Source organism: Chanodichthys erythropterus, chromosome 17, assembly GCF_024489055.1.
Source record: "Chanodichthys erythropterus isolate Z2021 chromosome 17, ASM2448905v1, whole genome shotgun sequence".
NCBI lineage: Eukaryota > Metazoa > Chordata > Actinopteri > Cypriniformes > Xenocyprididae > Chanodichthys > Chanodichthys erythropterus.
The window spans coordinates 36660085-36679451 of record NC_090237.1 but is presented as its reverse complement, the minus strand read 5'-3'; the positions used below and the strand labels follow the sequence as shown (position 1 = coordinate 36679451).

Genomic DNA, 19367 nt, shown 5'->3' with positions numbered 1-19367 from the left:
TTACACCCTGAGTCCACCAAAGCCTGATAGGTACCCCCCTCGATACTCACAGGTATTTGGTACCAGCCAGCCTGACCAGGGGCAGCCTGCGGGTCGTCCGGGACCCGGATCAACGTCCCCACCTCCATCACTGGACACTTATCCACAAAATGCCCTGGGTCCCCGCAACGCCAACAGGCCGGCCCAGACCTGCCCGCCGCTCTCGTGACAGAGAGTGGGTTAAATGATTGCCGCGGAGAGAGGGGAGAAGCAGGAGCGGCAGCAGACGGTCCCGCCCCCCTGGGCCCTCGGGACGGGACACGAGGCGGGCCAGGCGGACGAGAAGCGGGGAGAGGGACAGGTCTAGAGAGAGAGGGGGAAGAGAGGGAGAGAGAGAGGTTGATGGTAGAGATTTGCCGACCCCTTGGCACGCCACCATATGGTCCTCCGCCAGGTGGATGGCTGAGTCCAGCACCGTGGGGCAGTGGCACTGGACCCACTCAGCTGTTTTCCTCGGGAGCTGAGTGATAAACTGCTCCAGCACCACACGATCGATGACCTGATCCACGCCGCTTCCTTCAGCCAATAGCCATTTACGGCACGAGTCCCGGAGCTGTTGGGCCATCACGAAAGGCCGGCCGGACTCACCCAATTCCAGTGAGCGGAAACGCTGGCGATGTTCTTCTGGGGTCCGACCGACCCGCTGAATGATGGCCCGCTGAAGGTCGTCGAAGACCAGGAGGTTCTGCACCGGCAGCTGCTGTGCCGCCACCTGCGCCTCCCCAGACAGCAACGGCACCAATCGCAGGGACCATTGGTCCCACGGCCAACCGCACGCCTCCGCTGATGTGACAAATAAGTCCAAGAATGCTTTGGGGTCATCATTGGGTCCTATTTTATTCAGGGGGAGGTGGGTGGGCACAGCTGACTGCGTGGTGGACTCCGTGCGAACCTCCCGGTTGATCCAGCTCCGGAACCTCTCGCGGTCCTCCTGCTGGGTCTGAAGGATGGCTTGGAACCGACGCTCCTGGTCGGTTCTCAAATCCAGCAGGGCCTGATGCTGTTCCTGATGTAGGACCGCAGGGGTCGCGATGAGATCCGCAAACGGCACGGAGGAAGATGATTGCATGGCAGCGGCCGTCCAACTCCCTTCCCGGGTTTCGGCACCAGTGTAGTACTTTTAAAGATAAGTTTGTAGGGAAGGAAGAGGACAGGGTCAACTTTGACTACTGACTGAGCTTTTATTACATAAAACAAAGTTCCAACAAAAAGACTGTGCAACGCACAACAAATAATCCACATCCGAAGAAGGGCTTCACTCCAGTATGATCTCCCGATCAGTCTAAGATAGGTGTGTGTGTGTTCTCAGTCAGTAGTCCCTCTCTCTCTCTCTCTCTCTCACTGGAATGAGAAACAGGTGTTTGTAATTTATATTTAACCCACTCGCTTACCACGCGTCTCCCGACGTTCTCTCCAGTTGCAGACCTCGCTGAACCATGCCCCCCTCGCGCCACATCAACATATTAATAATAAGATTTATGAATTATTTATGTTGTTCTCACTGTAACTACCTACTGTAGCCAAAGCACAATAAAGTCAGTGAGCCATTTCCAAAGCCCATATTTACAAAATATAGATTCTGGGAATCAATACTCTGGTCTCATGAGACCAAATCAATCATTTTGGATCTAACAGCATCCAAAATGTTCTGGTGTTGCTAGAGGAGGAGTACAGTGAGAAGTGCCTGGTTCCCACAGTAAAGTTCAGTGATAGTAAAGCTATTACATAGGGATATATGAGTGCTGAAGGTGTGATGGAGTTGTGCTTTATCAATGCTTTCATGAATTCCCACACCACTGTGTAATTTAATACACAAACTTAAGATGTTACCCTTTCCAATTCCCTGCATTGTTGGGCATTTTTTCAACATGACAATGAGAATATGCATTCTCCCAAGGTGAAAAACCTTCTGTGGACCTGTATTGCACTCAATCTTAACACTCTTGAGCACCTGTGGGGGGGGGAGGGGGATGGGTTCTGTAGAGACGAGTTGAGCAACACTCCCCATTAAAGATCAGGGCATTTAAGGAGCTCATCATCCAGGACTTAAACAGGACAGATGTGACAATTTGTCATGAACTTGTACACTCTGTGCCAAGAAGGGACAGAGCAGTATATTCAAAATCATGGAGGGCATACTGAGTACTAGAATATTATACATTTGTTGAATTAAATCTAGGGAGTACTCATTTCTGCAATCCTTTGTTGTTGTTTTTTTTTTAAATGGCTGATTTACTTATTTTATTATTACTTTTTAATGACATATTTCTCAGTTTTTATGATGTATATGTTTAATACATTTTAGTTTTGCCATCTTTCCATGAATTGTATTAGTGATCATAAAGAAAATACATCTTTTGTATTTGTTCAGAGGGGGTGCACTCATTTTTGCTGTGCACTGTATATTTAAATTAAAGCTGCCGTCCTTAACTTTTTTTGGTTAAAAATGATCCAAATTCAATTTTTTAAACAAGTACATAACCAGCCAGTCTTTAAAACTATCTCCTTACCTTAGCCCCATTCACAATGTTAAGCTTTTTCTAATTCGGGTGGTGCTGGTGGGTTTCCGCAGGAAATTGGAGCCGTTCGTCTTTGCGTCATTACATCACATCTGTTTACATAAAGAATGAATCCCAGTTAGAAGACAATATGGCATGTGAGGATGCTGCAGGTGGCGGATCATTTATAGCCTTTTCTCACAGCAGCTGGAATAATTAAACTTATCATTTTGATGGCTGATTGTATGGTATAACAAAAGGACAATATGAGATTAGACTATACAGAAACTGACAGGTACAGAATCTACAGGTAACGCTAATACTCACTACATACACAGTCATTCAATGCTAATGTTAACATTAACAATGTGAAAGTAAAACAGTAATAATAATTTGCATGGTTTGATGTAATATGAGCTAAGCGATCGTTAGATTTAATCACCATTGTTAGCGTGATTTATTGTAATGCTTTTATTTTCTCAGTTGGTCAGAACAAATGTGGCAGATTTGTTACTTACTTGTTCAGAAGACATTCTCTGGTTAAAATTCTTATTATGGTCATACTTCCAAGACTACAATATGTGATTCCGAAGTACCTGTACAGTATCCACCAGTGTGATGAGTGACAGCCACACATTCTCCTCAAAACATTAGATTCATCCACGCTGAGGAGCCGTGCTCATGCACAACCCACATAAAGATGATAATTCCCCAAATAACTGCAATTGCAGGTTTCGAACAGAGATGGTGGCAAAGAGGTTAAACTTACAGACTACAGCTTTAATTTTAAGTTATCTTGCGACCCCTCTGGAAGATCCCTGAGGCCCCCTAGTGGGCCACGGTCCACAGGTTGAAAACCTCTGCTATAGACCATTTAAAAAAAGTTATATATATAGACCTACAAAAATGAAAGCAGCATCTATCTCTGAAGAGTGATTTGATGTTATTGAACTCTGAAACCAGAATAAATAGCTTTTTTGGTTTGAATGATCTGAAAATAGGCATACTTGGCCACGTCAAACTGCGACTGGCTTGACTGAATGTTCAAGACTTATGTTAAATATTGTTGCAATATGACTAAATATTCCACTGTATACTAATCTTTTTATGGACCCTAAAATTTTGCATACAGAACAAATGAGCTGTCTTGTGCCCAAACCCATGGGGTATGGCACATAAAGGCAGTTACATGCAGTCCAGTCAGACAAGCTGTCCCTCTTCCCCATGATTTTTGAATTCCTAATATTTCCTAATTTCGTAAAAGGCTTATTATTTGTGAAAATAGTAAGCAGTAAACTGGCGAATTCCAATTGTCTCATTACTCTCTGCATTCTAGAAATATTTAGGATGCGAAAGATACTCTATAATTTGTGATATAGATGAAATTATGTATGGAAATGACTAGAGGGCAGATTTTTTTTAGTGATACAACAAAACGTATGTGACAGTGTGTTTTTTAGGGATGACGTCATCACGCACACCATTTTATCAGTGAAAGGCCAATTGGATGGAAACAGTCTGGAGAAAGCAAATTTGTTATTTTTTTTTTGCAGGGGTAGACAGGTAAACACTGTTGTTGAGAGGTTTCAGGAGGCAAAGAAATAGGCCTGCCGCCTTTTCAAAAGTTTATCCCTCTCCTGACTGTAAGGAGTAAGTCTAAAGAGTAGCCCCAGCCCAGTACGAGCTCACTGAATAGGCAATATCAGAAGTATTCTTCCGCGTCGAGGAGCCGTGCCAATGTCAACTAAAGTCTTCTCGGGAGGGCAGCCGTGCCGATTTCAACTGAACTCTTCTCAGGGGAGGCCAGATCTGAGGACCGTTATCCTCTTTAAAAAGGCTTTGGGAAAGAGGTCCTGGTGCCAGAAGGCTCAGGCTCTAAGTGTGCCCACTTCTTCTTGGTGCCCTCAGGAAATCATTCTGCTTTCCCCGCCACCTTTGGTTCGTTGGGGCACAGCTGTTTCCATCGAGCTCATTGATCAGTGTCCACCTGGGAATGTTGCAGCACTGGGAGGCCTGTCCCCTCCAAGCAGGGTCTTGGAATAGTGTATTCGGCTGTTCCCTGCCAGTCATCCGTATGCCAGTCAGGGTATCGGACATACTACTCAAAATGCACCAGAGGTCAGCCTCAAGACGCTGTTTCCTTTGGCAGAGAATCTGGCAGCATGGCAACTTCTGCAAAATGTTTCTTAAAGTCCCCTTGTAGTCAATTATTTTATCCCTTAAAACTCATCTTTGACCACTAAAATTACATATTTAAAAAAAAAAAAATTCAAGTGAAATAAATTTCTTCATGCCTTAAAATAGCTTGATGGTAACTCTACACCCTTACCTCATTTAATATACATGGATCGAATATGCAATGAATATGCAAATTAGCCCCGCCTCCACTTGCAATTTGTTGTTTGTGTTGTGAAAAAAGCTTGCTTCGCTTCGTATATTCAGTTTAATTTCTGACACTTATATTGTGTTTTAAGAAGTTATGAATTGGTAAAACGCCTTTGCCAAACGCTCTGAATCCACCTGCATTAGTTTGGACTGCTCTTTCACTGAATCACCTGAAGCGATTTCTCAGTAAAACAGACAGTATCGAGAGAACAAGCAGCCATTTTCCTCTGTGAGCATGCGCTAAATGGATGTTTGACAATTTTTGTTGCTTTTCAGAGTTTTCAGATTTAAAAAAAACATTCAGATGAAATCCTGCAGGCGTCCGTGCCTTCTCTGTACATTAAATAAATGAACATCCTTGAATGAGCGCAGATTTCCAGCGTATTTACTTTAACTTATCAGGTATGCTAATATCTGTGGTTTGATCCATTTTAGAGGTGGCCAAAATCAGAAATTATAACGGACTGAATAGCTCTCTCAGAACTTGACGTGAGACATATGCACATGAATCACGGTCACACGCACATGCTTAGAGCAATATTGTTTTAGCTATGTTTATAGTATTAAAATATTTCGAAAGACAAAAACATGAACTTTATTGGCTTTACTTCAAGTCAGCTGTCACTTTACTTTGGCGTGAGCCCACTTGGCACAGCCCCTGCGACGGTTCTGTCATTAATTAATGAATTAATATGATTAGCCCTTTGCTTAACAACGTTATCAAACAGCTAATAATGTGTTGCTAATGTTACACACACCATTCCCGTTCTTCATCATCAGAGTCAGACATCTGCCTTCTAACAATCAGTATCCCTACAAATCCTTTGAACAACTCAGAACATCAGAGAAAGGCATATAGTTCATCATAACATCATAATAGACTGCTATATTGATAAATCTACACAATTTTTCATATCAACAGAATACATACCGGGATAGCCTGGCTTCTCTCGAGACTTTCCTGCTTCAGAGCAGTCATAGTTAATGATATGCTAAAGCCTGCCGGCACGTTGTTGTGATTGGTTACAAGGTAGTCTGTGACGTCACAAATAGGGGTGGGACAAAATATTGATATGCCGATATATCGTCATCCTTCTCTGTGCGATACGAGAATCGTATCGCTGCACCAAATATCGATATTTTAATTTAAAAAGATAAAGCGCTATATATAGATTTCTTTGCGCAAAGCATCCTACTTCAAGGCGGCGCTCGGCACATGAATGAGGGAAACGTGAACTTAAGTTAACTAGCCTAAGAAAAAGAGGTTATTAACAGGATGGCGGACAGCAGTGTGAGTAAAATAGATGCCCCAGCCACGTTTAAGTTCAAAGTCTTGACGCACTTTTATACCATTGATGTGACAGTCGTAGACATCTTTGACGTTCTTCACCGAGCGCTTTGATATACACGGGAGCATTCGAAAGCATATATTAGGGATCCTCTGATAGACGCCTGCTTTCGAACGCTCCCGTGTATATCTAAGCGCTTGAAGAACGTCAAAGGGTCTGTTTGCACCTGGTGACTTCATGCATTTTCTCTGATCGGATAGCTATCTGATCGTGAAAAGACCAGGTCTAAATGCCTAAATGCCTAAAAACGCATTTGAGACGGATTTAAATCCGATCGCTCAAACCACTTCAGGAGATGGTCTGGGACGCATTCCAGTCAAAACTCTCTATGCTCAGTCTAAATGCATCTGGTTGTTGAAACTACATATGTAAATTTTACTTCTCCCAAAAAAACTAAAACTGAAACATGTGAGAGTCAGATAAGACAACGCTACTGCATCACACATCGCCGCAGATCTCTTCAGCAAGCTGACGCGCAAACTGCCGCATATGGAAGTGAAAGTAAGTCGCAGACGCACAACACACAATTATCTTCATTAAAAGTAATGAGACCTTATACCAGTGCTGTTGCCGCTCTCTCCTATTGCAGTCTTTGATTTTGAAATTAACTGATGGTCAATAAAATGCACCTCATATTTCTTGCTTTCGGTGACGTGAACTCTATTAAATGTACATATAAGATTGGATTTATCCGTTAACCTGCACTTAACCTTTTCACGTGCATTTTGTTTTCATATTAAGACCAATATCGCAATGTATCATTATAGGATTGTCTAGCGATATATCGATTATCGCAGAATCGCTGACTCGCGATTTTATCGTTATCGTGAGCCATTTATCGTGATCGTATCGTATCGTGTGGTACCCTCCGATTCCCACCCCTAATCACAAACGCCCACGATTTCAAACCACGGGTTTTAGACTCAAAGTAGGCTTTCAATGCATCCTCTGCATCATTATACGTTGTAACATTGTTAGGCACTGAGTAGAAAATCTGTTGTCCCTGTATGCCAAGGCAGTAAAGCTGTACAGCTCTCTGTCTTTTATCTGGCCAGGCATCCCCTGTAGCTTCGATAACACAAAGGTAATTTTCAAAGATCCACAGCCATGTTCTGAATGGCATAGCAGGCTCATCGGGGCAAGAAAAAACACGGGAGAGACACGTTAGCAAAAGCCATCTTCGTGACCAACAATAATGGAATAAATGCCTAATCCTCATCGCTAATTTGTGTTATCTGTCAGGAGTTATTAAGCAAAGCAACACACGAGACAGGAGTAATGAACTTCATCCATCTTGTTTACTCATCATTTCCCTTGTCACACACATTATGTCATTACACAACAGGTCAGACTTCCTTTTTAAAATAGTAGTCACAATACAATTCACTTATGAACACAACACATAATCTCATGCTTTTATGTGTAGCGTATGTGTATTATGTGTTATTGATTTATTTTTGACAGCTCTCTCCTAACTGACGGTAAAGCATCTACGCAATGCCTGGCTGACAACCTGACTAAAGAACTGGCTGACCATATTAAGGCAAGCAAAAAAAAAAAAAAAAAGATTATACTTTTCTTGGTGTAACTCCATAAGAACAAAGATTTATGATTTTTAGTGTGTCATAAGTTCTCACAGTTAATTAGTTCAATTGAAGGATTAAATAATACGTTAAATTGACCAACTAACTTAAAATTATTTTTTTATGGCCACAGAAATCACTACCCTACTTAACTGAACAGATTCAGACTAAACTACTCAGTGTGCAAAGGGAGCTTAAAAACTATGAGCAGGGTCCACCTCTTGAAGAAGAGCTGATGGGACCTTTTCTCAGTGAGGTAAAAATTTTAAGAATGAAGCACATATATATCCATATTTATCCAATAAATAATTATTCCATTTTTCTCTAATTGATTCTTCTTCCTATATAGATAATAATGGACTTCAGCGATCAAATAAATGAACTGAGTAGAACAGGACGTTCAAAACAGAAAAACATTCATGCACTTCTATGTCCTGAGTTCAAGAAATGGGACATGTACCTAAGAGGCACTGAAATATCATGTGAGTCAATATGTTAAAACCATGTGACTTTTGCAGGACTGTACCAAAATGCCTTAACCAGACTTTTTTCTTTTTGTTATTACAAATGTAGTCACAGCAAGAGTGAATGAAATGATAGGTAAGTATAATGAGATGCATCGTGGCAGAGAATTGCTTACATTCAGTGATTACTGTGAATTTGAATGTGTCATCAAAGACCATGTGGCAGCCCTTCAAGAGCCAGCGATGGAAACACTGAAGCATGTACGAGGTTAGTGTGTATATTTTAAATATTCATTATAGTCAGCCATTATTAGCAATAAATGTTTGATTTTTTTTTCCAATGCACTTCAAAGTAGGTAGAAGGTTCAGAACTTTGATAAACAATCATCAAAAACATAATTCTTAATTGTTAACTTTAACCATCTTAACATTATTAACAATCTTAAAGGGTTAGTTCACCCAAAAATTTAAATTCTGTCATTAATTACTCACCCTCATGTTGTTCCAAACCCATAATACCTTCATTCATCTTTGTAACACAAATTAAGATATTTTTGATGAAAACGGAGAGCTTTCAATAGACTGCAACGTTATTACCACTTTCAAGGTCTATAAAGGTAGTAAATACACTGTTAAAATAGTCCATGTGGCTAAAGGGGTTTAACCTTAATATATTAAGTGATGAGAATACTTTTGTGTGCAAATAACTACAAAAATAACTACTTTATTGAACAATTTATTTTATTCCCTGTCTCCTACGCTGTTGACATAGTAAACACAGTGCAGCGCTTCCGTGGTCTACGTCAGAAAGTTGGCTCATTATTGGCCAGCTCCTGCATCAGCAGCACACGCAATAATACACTGTGTTTACTATGTCAATAGTGTAGGAGACAGACATGGAAGAGAAGAAATTGTTGAATGAAGTCATTATTTTTGTTTGGTTTTCGCACACAAAAAGTATTATAAGTAGTAGGCCATAAAGCTCACAGATTTTATCAAATATACCTTAAATTGTGTTCCGAAGATGAACAAAGGTCTTATGGGTTTGGAACAACATGAGGGTGAGTATGACAAAATTTTAATTTTGGGGTGAACTAACCCTTTAAGATTAAGTTTTATCATTGTTGTTTTAAATAATTTTCCTTCTTGTCATAAACTAATATTTTATTTTCAGAGATTATTCAGAAAGTGTTCAGAGAGATATGTTATTTATCTTTTGACCAGTACCCTCAACTGAGATACATTGTATCTGTAAGTACAAATTATTATTATTATCATTATTATTATTTAGTAGTAGTAGTAGTAGTAGTAATAGTAGTAGTAGTTGTTTTATATGCTATGTACATTGCTCTCCTCAGAAAATGATTAATGACATTCAGTCAAAACAAGAGGCCAAAGTGGAGAAAAGAATCAAGCAGTTCATTGATATGGAGCAACTGGTCTTTACTCAGGACAAGGTATTACAACAGAAACTCGATGTCTCTGACATCCCTCAGAAGACTGGGATGGACTCTAGTGATGGGAACTTCTATGATGATGATGACGCTTTTAATTCTAAAGGCTGTGGATTATTGGATACAAGAAATCTAGTTCCAGACAAACTTGTTCTCTATTATGAGGTGGGTTGCAACTCATACTATGAAATGTATCTATTTATTGAAAATGATAGTAAATGAATAGTTATTCATTTTCACACCGTAAAAATGTGGTAAACGGTTAATGTTGTGTATACACTGTTATATTTAAAAGGGCTTTAAAGGTGAATTATGTACTTTCCATGCCAATAGTGTCACTGAACAAAACTGCAAATAGTCAACCCATCTGGCATTGGTCGACCACATGATAGTCCCGTCACAAAATCATTGTTTCAGTTTTATTGTATATTGGGCTGGTTGGGGTGCTTCAAAAATCAGAGTTACGTTTTCATACTTTCAGAGAGTCAGTGTTTTCACATTTCAGGGGAATCAACTAAGAATGACTTACTTAGTAAGTTTCTAAACAAAAGTTCTTTCTTTCCATTATGTTCCATGAAATATGTTGTAACACAGTTCGTATGTACAAGAAGAAGGAGGTGGGAACTGGCAAACATTCAACAAAACTTTAATGTAAAATAAACAAATACAAAATGAAAGTAATGCCGGCAGACCCTCGCGGACGTCTGCCAGCAACACAAACATAATAAAACATAAAATAAAGTCCAGGCCTGGTCCTCTCTCGTCCTTCACTGTCATCGCTCCTCCTTTTATGCTCCCGGAGCTCCTCCGTGAGAGACTCAAGGCCAGTGTGCCTCCCAGGTGATGCTCGTTAACTCTCGCGTCACCGGCCTCGCGCCCTGGTCGCCACAAATGTATTGGGTACATACATTGGCAACATTTAACTCTGGAGTTAGGTTGTACTTGCATTAGTAAATTATTCACAGAAATTATAAGCAAACAAGTTTAATTTTGCTTGTTTATTTACCTACTTGTTTATTTACTTATTTAAAGCTGCTGTCCGCAACTTTTTTTGTGTTCAAAAATTATATAATGAGAATGTACAACATGAATCCATTTTCCAAACCGTGTTTTTGTCTTACCCTGAATCATTATGGTACACTTATAATAAGTGTTTATATTCAGACTATTTCAGACCGGACTGGTAGGACCCGCCGCGGAGTCACCATAGACATACACGGAGAAAAGTAGCTCTGGCTACAATGTTTTTCCGCAAGATGCGTGCAGTTCTGTTTATTAACCGCTAGAAGGACAAAAATCATGGACTGCAGCTTTAATAATTTACTTAATTTTATTATCATGAGAAAAAACATGCACAAAATGTGAATCATTGTCCATCATTTTGTTGATAAAGAAAAATGCCACTTTGCAATATTTAAAATATTTCCATTTGAAACCATGAAGGCGAGCCAGTGGATCACACAAGCAATGTGCAAACTTTGAGTGACAGTTTGTCAGTGAAAAAGTCTCAAACGCAAGTCAATAATTCACTACAGAAACTGAAAGTAAAAACTGACAAGCTTTTGGCATCTGAGTCACATTTCATTCAGTAACGGTCCGTGTACGTTTTGATAGTTTGTTTTCCAATTTGAAATGAAATACGCAGAAACGAGAAAACGGTCGTTTCCCGTTTTTTCGTTTGTTAAAAAAAAACAGAAAAACGAGATTTTGACTCGATTTTCGTTTTTTTCGGGTCACGGATAGAAAACGGAAACACGACTTCAAAACTAGTTTTCCACATGTGGGCGGTCATTACACGCCCCTTTCAGCTGATTGGTCAATCAAATCTGAGCCAGTGACGTCATCTTCAGTTCGTTCAACAAAATAATAGTCCTCTGCCGCTATATCAGTAGATGTCATATATCAGCTTTCTTCTGTGCAACCTAACGCGTATTTCACAGAAATATGTTTGCACAGATAAAAAAAGTTTAAAAAAACCTACAGTAAATTTAATTAAGTCTGTTTTTAAGCTGTTTTTAAAATGTAAATGCCTCTACATCTGTTACCAAGCGCATGACATCCTTTGGGCTACTACCACCGATCAATAGGCTATACATAATGACAGACTATTATCTATTATAGATCAGTGGCTACTGCACTCTTTTTTTTTTCTTATTTTAATGTTTTGTTTACATTTTTATACATTTAAATTCAATCAATTAACAGACGCATTCCTTGCAGTAGACTATACAGTCATATTAGAAAATAGGCTATCCACTAAGTGGCAACACCTATAACGGTATCACCATCGGGGGGCTTTTTAGTTTTCCTTAGCTTATAAATGGCCATACAGATTTTATCTCTTAAATTAAACACTTTTATTAACACAGTGAACATTATTATATGTCACAGTTTACTTGCTATCCTCACTTTTTCTGTCTTTCCTTCGCTTTTGAATGAATTAGCTATAAATGGCCCTGAACATTTTACTTTCAATTTCGATTTAACGGCTATTGGCGATTCTGCGTCAATTGCTTCAGTGGACAACAGCAAAACAAAAACTCTCGTATATTAAACATAGAAGTTTTATTATCTTTGTAATTATTTTATTATCTTTTATCATCTTTGTAATTATTTTATTTTGTAAATATTCGTGGCTTAAACAGCGGGAAAATTTACTGTATGCAGTTCTGTGGACGTTTTGAAAAACTTAAACTAAACGAAAATTATTGTTGCCTTGTCAATATAATTTCTGTTTTTCCCCCTGACTTTCAACTGATGCGATCATCGTTTCATTAACCGACAAGATTATATTAAATTAGAATTAAACGAAATTTGATAAATGTCTGTGAATCATTAAAAAATTCCAGGGGGTTAGTTTTAGCCTACATAAACAAATAGCAGAATAAACAACAGAACATGAGGATTCATTATCATCACGCACCTGCAGCGCTTCTGTGAACGGAGAACAAAGGATTCAATTATATAAAAGGAATAAATAGCCTATGTCTATGCGCGAAATTTATTTCACTTAAGTAATTAATATTACCAAAATGAAAGGGGAAAAAATGCGACAATATGAGTGTCGGTTCATTTTTGAGAAGTTCACAGAAAGGAAACCAAGACGGCATAAAATTTCTTTGTTTATTTTACGAGCAATGTTTTGTTTTTATTGTGAGTGTACAAAAATAATAGGCCTCTTTAACCTTTCACAGATTCGAATGGTGTTACATATATTTGACCATAAATGTCTAAGTATTAAGTTGTTTCCGCTTTTATAAGAAAATTCAAGTGAACGCGTCGGCGCCTCACGCACACACAACATCAGTTTTAGGAACTTGACGCCACAGCCTGTTAACTGTCAAAATATGTACATTCAACCAAATATATAAAACGTTATAGGCCTACTGCTCATTTTAAGTAGTCTGTGTAGGCTACAATAAAAGCGTTTAAATAATAAATATAGTTTAGCCTCCAAATCGTGAATATTGAAACATTTGGATTTGTGTCAAATTAGAGAGGTAGTTATAACGCCGGTTTCTGTTTCAGTTCAGCTTTAAATTAATTCTAAAATAGCTAACTAAAATAGCTATGCTGTAATTTTGATCTTTAATGTTTGATCTTTACATATTGCCTCAATCTTTTAACCAAAGGGTTATTAACATTTCAGCAGGCAATTAGGCTATATAAAATAAATAAATAGAGATGAGCTATTGTTCGTTTTTCAAAATTGCTTACACTATTTATTTATTGTGATTTATTCTATTTATTCAAAATAGAATAAAATAAAAACTAGTTTTTTTTTTTGTTTTGTTTTTTTTAATCTCTGCTTTTCATCCGCTCCTCTGTGTGGGTAGTTTCACTATTAAACTACAAACAGCATTACAACAGTCTGTGTGCTGATTAACATTTCTGAAATAAATATTTCTGTGAAATACGCGTTAGGTTGCACAGAAGAAAGCCGATTTATGACATACTGATATAGCGGCAGAGGACTGTTATTTTGTTGAACGAACTGAAGATGGCGTCACTGGCTCAGATTTGATTGACCAATCGGCTGAAAGGGGCGTGTAATGACCGCCCACATGTGGAAAACGAGTTTTGAAGTCGTGTTTCCATTTTCTATCCGTGACCCGAAAAAACGAAAATCGAGTCAAAATCTTGTTTTTCCGTTTTTTTTAACAAACGAAAAAACGGGAAACGACCGTTTCCTCGTTTCTGCGTATTTCATTTCAAATTGGAAAACAAACTATCAAAACGTACACGGACCAGTAACGTTAGGCAGTTTTCATTTATATGCTGTTTAATGTTTGGTGATCGTGTTGTTTTACATTTGTGCACGCAATCTTCTATCAATTGTTTCTGCTTTTTCTAAACCTGTGATTTGATGCAGAGATTCTGTACTAGAAGATGCATAATAGCGCCCCCTAACGCATAACAGTGAAAACATGGACAGCTGGAAAATTCAGTCAGTGGCGGGGAAAGAGTAAAGAAGATTTGAAGTAAATTCCTATGTACACTACCAGTGGAGTTGCCTAAACAAAAATTCAGATATCATATCTGTTTTCTTTATAAATCAATATTTTAAAAGAATCTAAGTTTATGGGCTTTAAAAGCCATCATACTTCCAGTTGAATCGGTCGGGACAGTCAAAGGTGAAGGCTGTCCGGCCGACTCATATGCAAGAAAGATAGCCTCGACTACCCATTCTCTGATTAGCAGCTGTGTACCCCTTTATGGTTGACCAGAAACACACAAACCTTCGTTAATCTTCAGAACACAAATTAAGATATTTTAGTTGAAATCCGATGGCTCAGTGAGGCCTTCATAGGGAGCAATGACATTTCCTCTCTCAAGATCCATAAAGGTACTAAAAACATATTTAAATTGGTTAATGTGAGTACAGTGGTTCAATATTAATATTATAAAGCGATGAGAATATTTTTGGTGCGCCAAAGTGATGGCCGATTTCAAAACACTGCTTCAGGAAGATTCGGAGCGTTATGAATCAGTGTATCGAATCATGATTCAGATCGCGTGTTAAACTGCCAATGGCTGAAATCACATGACTTTGGCGCTCCGAACAGCAGATTCAATACACTGATTCATACTCCAAAGCTTCCTGAAGCAGTGTTTTGAAATCGGATATCACTAAATAAGTCGTTATTTTGTTTTTTTTGGCTGTCCAAAAATATTCTCGTCACTTAATATTAATATTGAACCATTGTACTCACATGAACCGATTTAAATATGTTTTTAGTACCTTTATGGATCTTGAGAGAGGAAATGTCATTGCTCCCTATGGAGGCCTCACGGAGCCATCGGATTTCAACTAAAATATCTTAATTTGTGTTCCAAAGATGAACGAAGGTATTACGGGTGTGGAACGGCATGACTTAGTTAGTTAGTTATTTGTTTATTCGGTCATCCATCCAAAGAGGAAAAAAAACAAACAAAAAAAAAATTAAATTTAAATTAAATGATATAATCCTTCAACATTTCAAAGACAAGGACAAAATGAGGGTAAGTAATAAATGACAGAATTTTAATTTTTGGGTGAACTAACCCTTTAATTAGTTAATATTTTCATTGGTAGACAACATTAATATATATGATATAATATAATGACAAACAACACCAACTAAGAAAGAGTCACACAGAATGCTTGCAGAACATTTGGCTTGTTTGACATGAGCAAAATCTGTGCAATCACCAGTGATCAAGTTAGAAATGTGTCCCAGTGTGGTCTGACTTGCTCTGATGTCATGCTGATGTGTATTAAAAACCTCTCGCGACAATGAGGCTGCCAAGTCGGATTCTGCAGTCAGGTGCAGTTGCTCTCCACTGACTGTGCTGATCTTTTGATCATGATGGGAAACGACTTGCTGACAACACAGCTTAATGCTCATTGGTTTAAACAAAAACACTTTGATCTCGTAGGTGTCTGATAAATGAGAAGAGAAAACTGTCCGTCTTGCCTGCACTTTTTACACTCCTTTCCTCAGTGCAGCCACCTACTCTCGCCTACATTTCAGTCTACGACTCTATTGATGGTCTGGATGCGATTTATACCTTCCTGATCATGACGTCACCTGCCTGTGACATTCCATCACACCATTTCACGTGCTTCAAGACGCAATCACGCAGAGGCGTTCCTATAGTGTTGTAAACTTACAACGCAGTGCAAGGTCCTTTTGAAAGGGAATCTCTTGCCGTGTTCGAAAATCGCCCACTTTACCCTCATTCACTATTCCCTATATTAGTCCACAAATATAGTCTACTTGAAGGAGTGAATAAAAATGAGTGAATGACTTCGGACACTGAGTGCACAGGAAGGGCTGTCACTTTTGCATAGTTTGTGCTTGCTATTTAGTAATAGCCACACAGGTGCCATCCTCTGGTCAGAAGCAGGAATTCATTTGGTGCACGGCATGACTCTCACAGTGCACTATGGGTAACTTCTAGCTTTTGAGTGTACATCAGTTGTACACTTGTTATTGCAGTGCATTATGGGATTAAATGAGTGTATTCAGCACTCGTCCACTATGGTTTCGTACACCAATACAAATGGCTGTTCCCTCTTTAACATAACTATTTTGAGTCTGTATGTGGAAACAAACCACACATTGTCAATGCAGAGGTTCACCACAGGATCACAGTAGAGGGCAACCAACCCGAAAAGGTAGATTAAATGTCTTTATTATCTAAGTGAATGTTATAGTTATTCATGTTCTGTCTCCATATAGATCGTCTATCAGCGCCTCACAGACTATGTGCCCATGCTGATCATTCTCTTCATGTTGAAGGATGTTGCTAAGACACTGCAGCATCAAATGCTGGAATTGAGGAATGGGGCAGATGTGGTCAAACTGCTGAGTGAAGACTCAGAGCGAGGACGCAGGAGAGCTGAACTAAAGCAGCGTCTGGAACGCCTCACACGAGCTCAGGAAATGATAAGCAACAGACTCTGAGACATCTTTATTAAACATAAAATTAACACCAGGGCTGCAGAAATTGGCCACTGGATATACTATAATTGAATAATTTACCTTTTGTTCAGTTCAATAATTCTATCAATCAGTTAAATCAGTAGCAAACAATTTAATATACATGTTTCAAATCTTGGCTGAATAGAAGAGTTACAATGTAGTCACAAGTCAATATATTGCCTTACACTATCAAAACAAATTAAATCCATAATTCCTGTCAAATTTATCCAATGTGTTATAAAGACAATAAACTTTTTTAACACCATTTTCACTATCACTATCAGTTTATTTATTGTGTTTATTAACAATATCTAACAATATATACAAGAATGTATATACATACAGAAAAAAATAAGGTAGGGGAGACCGGGGATGGCTGTAACATTTTTGACATTTCTGTCTATATCTTGGAGTTCTTTTAAGCCTTTGTATTCCAAATGTGATTAAAACTAGTTACAAGTGTCAGTAGGGCTGGGCGATATATCGCATGCGATTGTCACGTGCATTTCGTCAGTAAAGCCAGTTCCCTGATTACCGCTAAATCGCCATCACCTGCTTTCAAATGGAGCGGCATTTAATAGACAGAGCCGTAGATCACTGATAAGCCACGCAATATCGCGTTCATTATCGCAGATAAATCACCTTCGATGAATTCCTCCCAGAGAACTACTAAGAACTACTATATACTGGTTCATAATTATCATCAATGATGCATAATGTATCATTAATTCTAAAGTAAAGGCCTTGGTAAACCACTAGTAATGACTGAAGTATTACTAAATACTTAAGAAAGAATTACTAATTATTTGGATCAGTATTCTAAAGTGAAAAAACATGATAACTCTCTAGTACTGTAGTCATTGTAAACTTTTGATGTTTTTGTATGATTTTGTACAGTAATTCCTTATGATAGATTTGGTAACACTTAAGTAATTACTAGTGGGTTACCATGATCTTCACTTTAGAATACTGACCCAAATAATTAGTAGTTCCTTTATAAGGATGTAGTAACACTTGAGTAATTACTAGTGGGTTACTACGATCTTCACTTTAGAATACTGATCCAAATAAGAAGTAGTTACTTTAGAGTTATATAGTAACTCTTGAGTTATTACTATACTTTACAAAAACCTCAAAAGTTTACAATGACTACAGTAGCTACTAGAGTTATCATGCTTTTCACTTTAGAACACTGATCCAAATAATTAGTAATTCCTTCTTAAGTATTTGGTAATACTTCAGTCATTACTAGTGTGTTACCATGACCTTCACTTTAGAATTAATTATACATTATGCATCATGCATGTTAATTATGAACATGTATATAGTAGTTCTTAGTAGTTCTCTGGGAGGAATGAAAAAAACAGTAGTTACTGATTAGTTAATAGTGAACTACCACCTTTAACTGAGCACTATTACTTACTAATTCATTAATCAGAGTTACTTGTTAGTTAATAGTAGTTACTAGAGTGTTAATACTGCATTACTCATTTGTTCCTGTGTAGTTATTCATTAATGAAGGATCAGTATTTTAAAGTGTTACCAATTCATGTACTTAATTCGAGTGTATTTGGGTTTATAACAGATCTGGTTCTCATCTTATTGATGAACAGGAATTGTAATTTGCAAGCAGGGGCGTAAATTTCATCGGACAGTAGGGGGGGACAATAAACATAAAATTTCTCAAGAGCAATTTTTGAAGGGGACACAAATAATACAGCCACAATTTTACTTATAAAGGATATATGCAGGGGTTAAATTGAGCCGGGGCCGTCTGGGGCTGAGCCCCGGCACATAGGCTTATCAGGGCTCGACATTAACGCTTAATTTTTTGAAGGGGCAAGAGAAAGAGAGCTTTACTTGTCCTGATTAAAACATCAATAACAAAAAGTTAGGGAATCACCAAAATGCAAGCATGATTCTATTACATTTAGTGTAAGTGGCGATTGATAATGGATAATATAAATATTAATAAATATTTTATTAATGAATGATTCAGCGTTTTGAACGAATCGGTTGAGTCAAAGATTCAGTAATAGCCTATTCCAAAACACCTGCCTCATTCTTGAATGAATCAGCCATTTGAACAAATCGTTTGAATGAATGACTAGGACAGTCACTTGCCGGAACCTACTACCTAGTTTTTATGTTTAAATTTTCCCAACATTTCTTCTTTGTATATTCAAAAATATTTAAAGAATATCATAACATTATTTAATGCAGTTGTAATTTTTCAGTGTAAATTATTTAATTTGATTCATAACAGTCCTGCTTTATTTTTCTTATTGAATTTATTGATCAAATGTAAAAAAAAAATGAAATAAGATTAGGGGAAAAAATGCCCTTGGGGTAAATATCACAAATATGCAGATATAAATATGCAAAAGCTGACGGAACACTGTTGAGTATATAGCTTCAGAATAAATTATATTTACACCAAAAAAAATCCAATTTTTTCCAGACAACTTTTTTGGTCGGACAAGTGACTAATTTACTTGTCCATAGGACAATACCCTGTATTTTGTATTGATATGCTCTACTTTAGGCCTACAGAAAGATTTTGTTATCAGATGTAGCTTTGCACACTGCCAACATCTAGAATGATTTTGATCTGCATTTTAGTGTTC

The 19367-nt window shown here is 38.1% G+C and overlaps 1 protein-coding gene across 1 annotated transcript in view; it reads left to right on the top strand.

Annotated features, from left to right (window-relative positions):
* Positions 1-16951, top strand: part of LOC137004844 (interferon-induced GTP-binding protein Mx3-like) — a 32939-nt gene extending 15988 nt beyond the window's left edge. The window contains exons 8-14 of the mRNA XM_067365502.1: positions 7736-7814; positions 7988-8110; positions 8204-8336; positions 8428-8586; positions 9493-9569; positions 9677-9937; positions 16498-16951. Coding sequence (XP_067221603.1) covers positions 7736-7814; positions 7988-8110; positions 8204-8336; positions 8428-8586; positions 9493-9569; positions 9677-9937; positions 16498-16722 — 1057 coding nt within the window. The 3' untranslated portion in view covers positions 16723-16951. The remainder of the gene's footprint in view (positions 1-7735; positions 7815-7987; positions 8111-8203; positions 8337-8427; positions 8587-9492; positions 9570-9676; positions 9938-16497) is intronic.
* The last annotated feature ends 2416 nt before the right edge of the window (positions 16952-19367 follow it).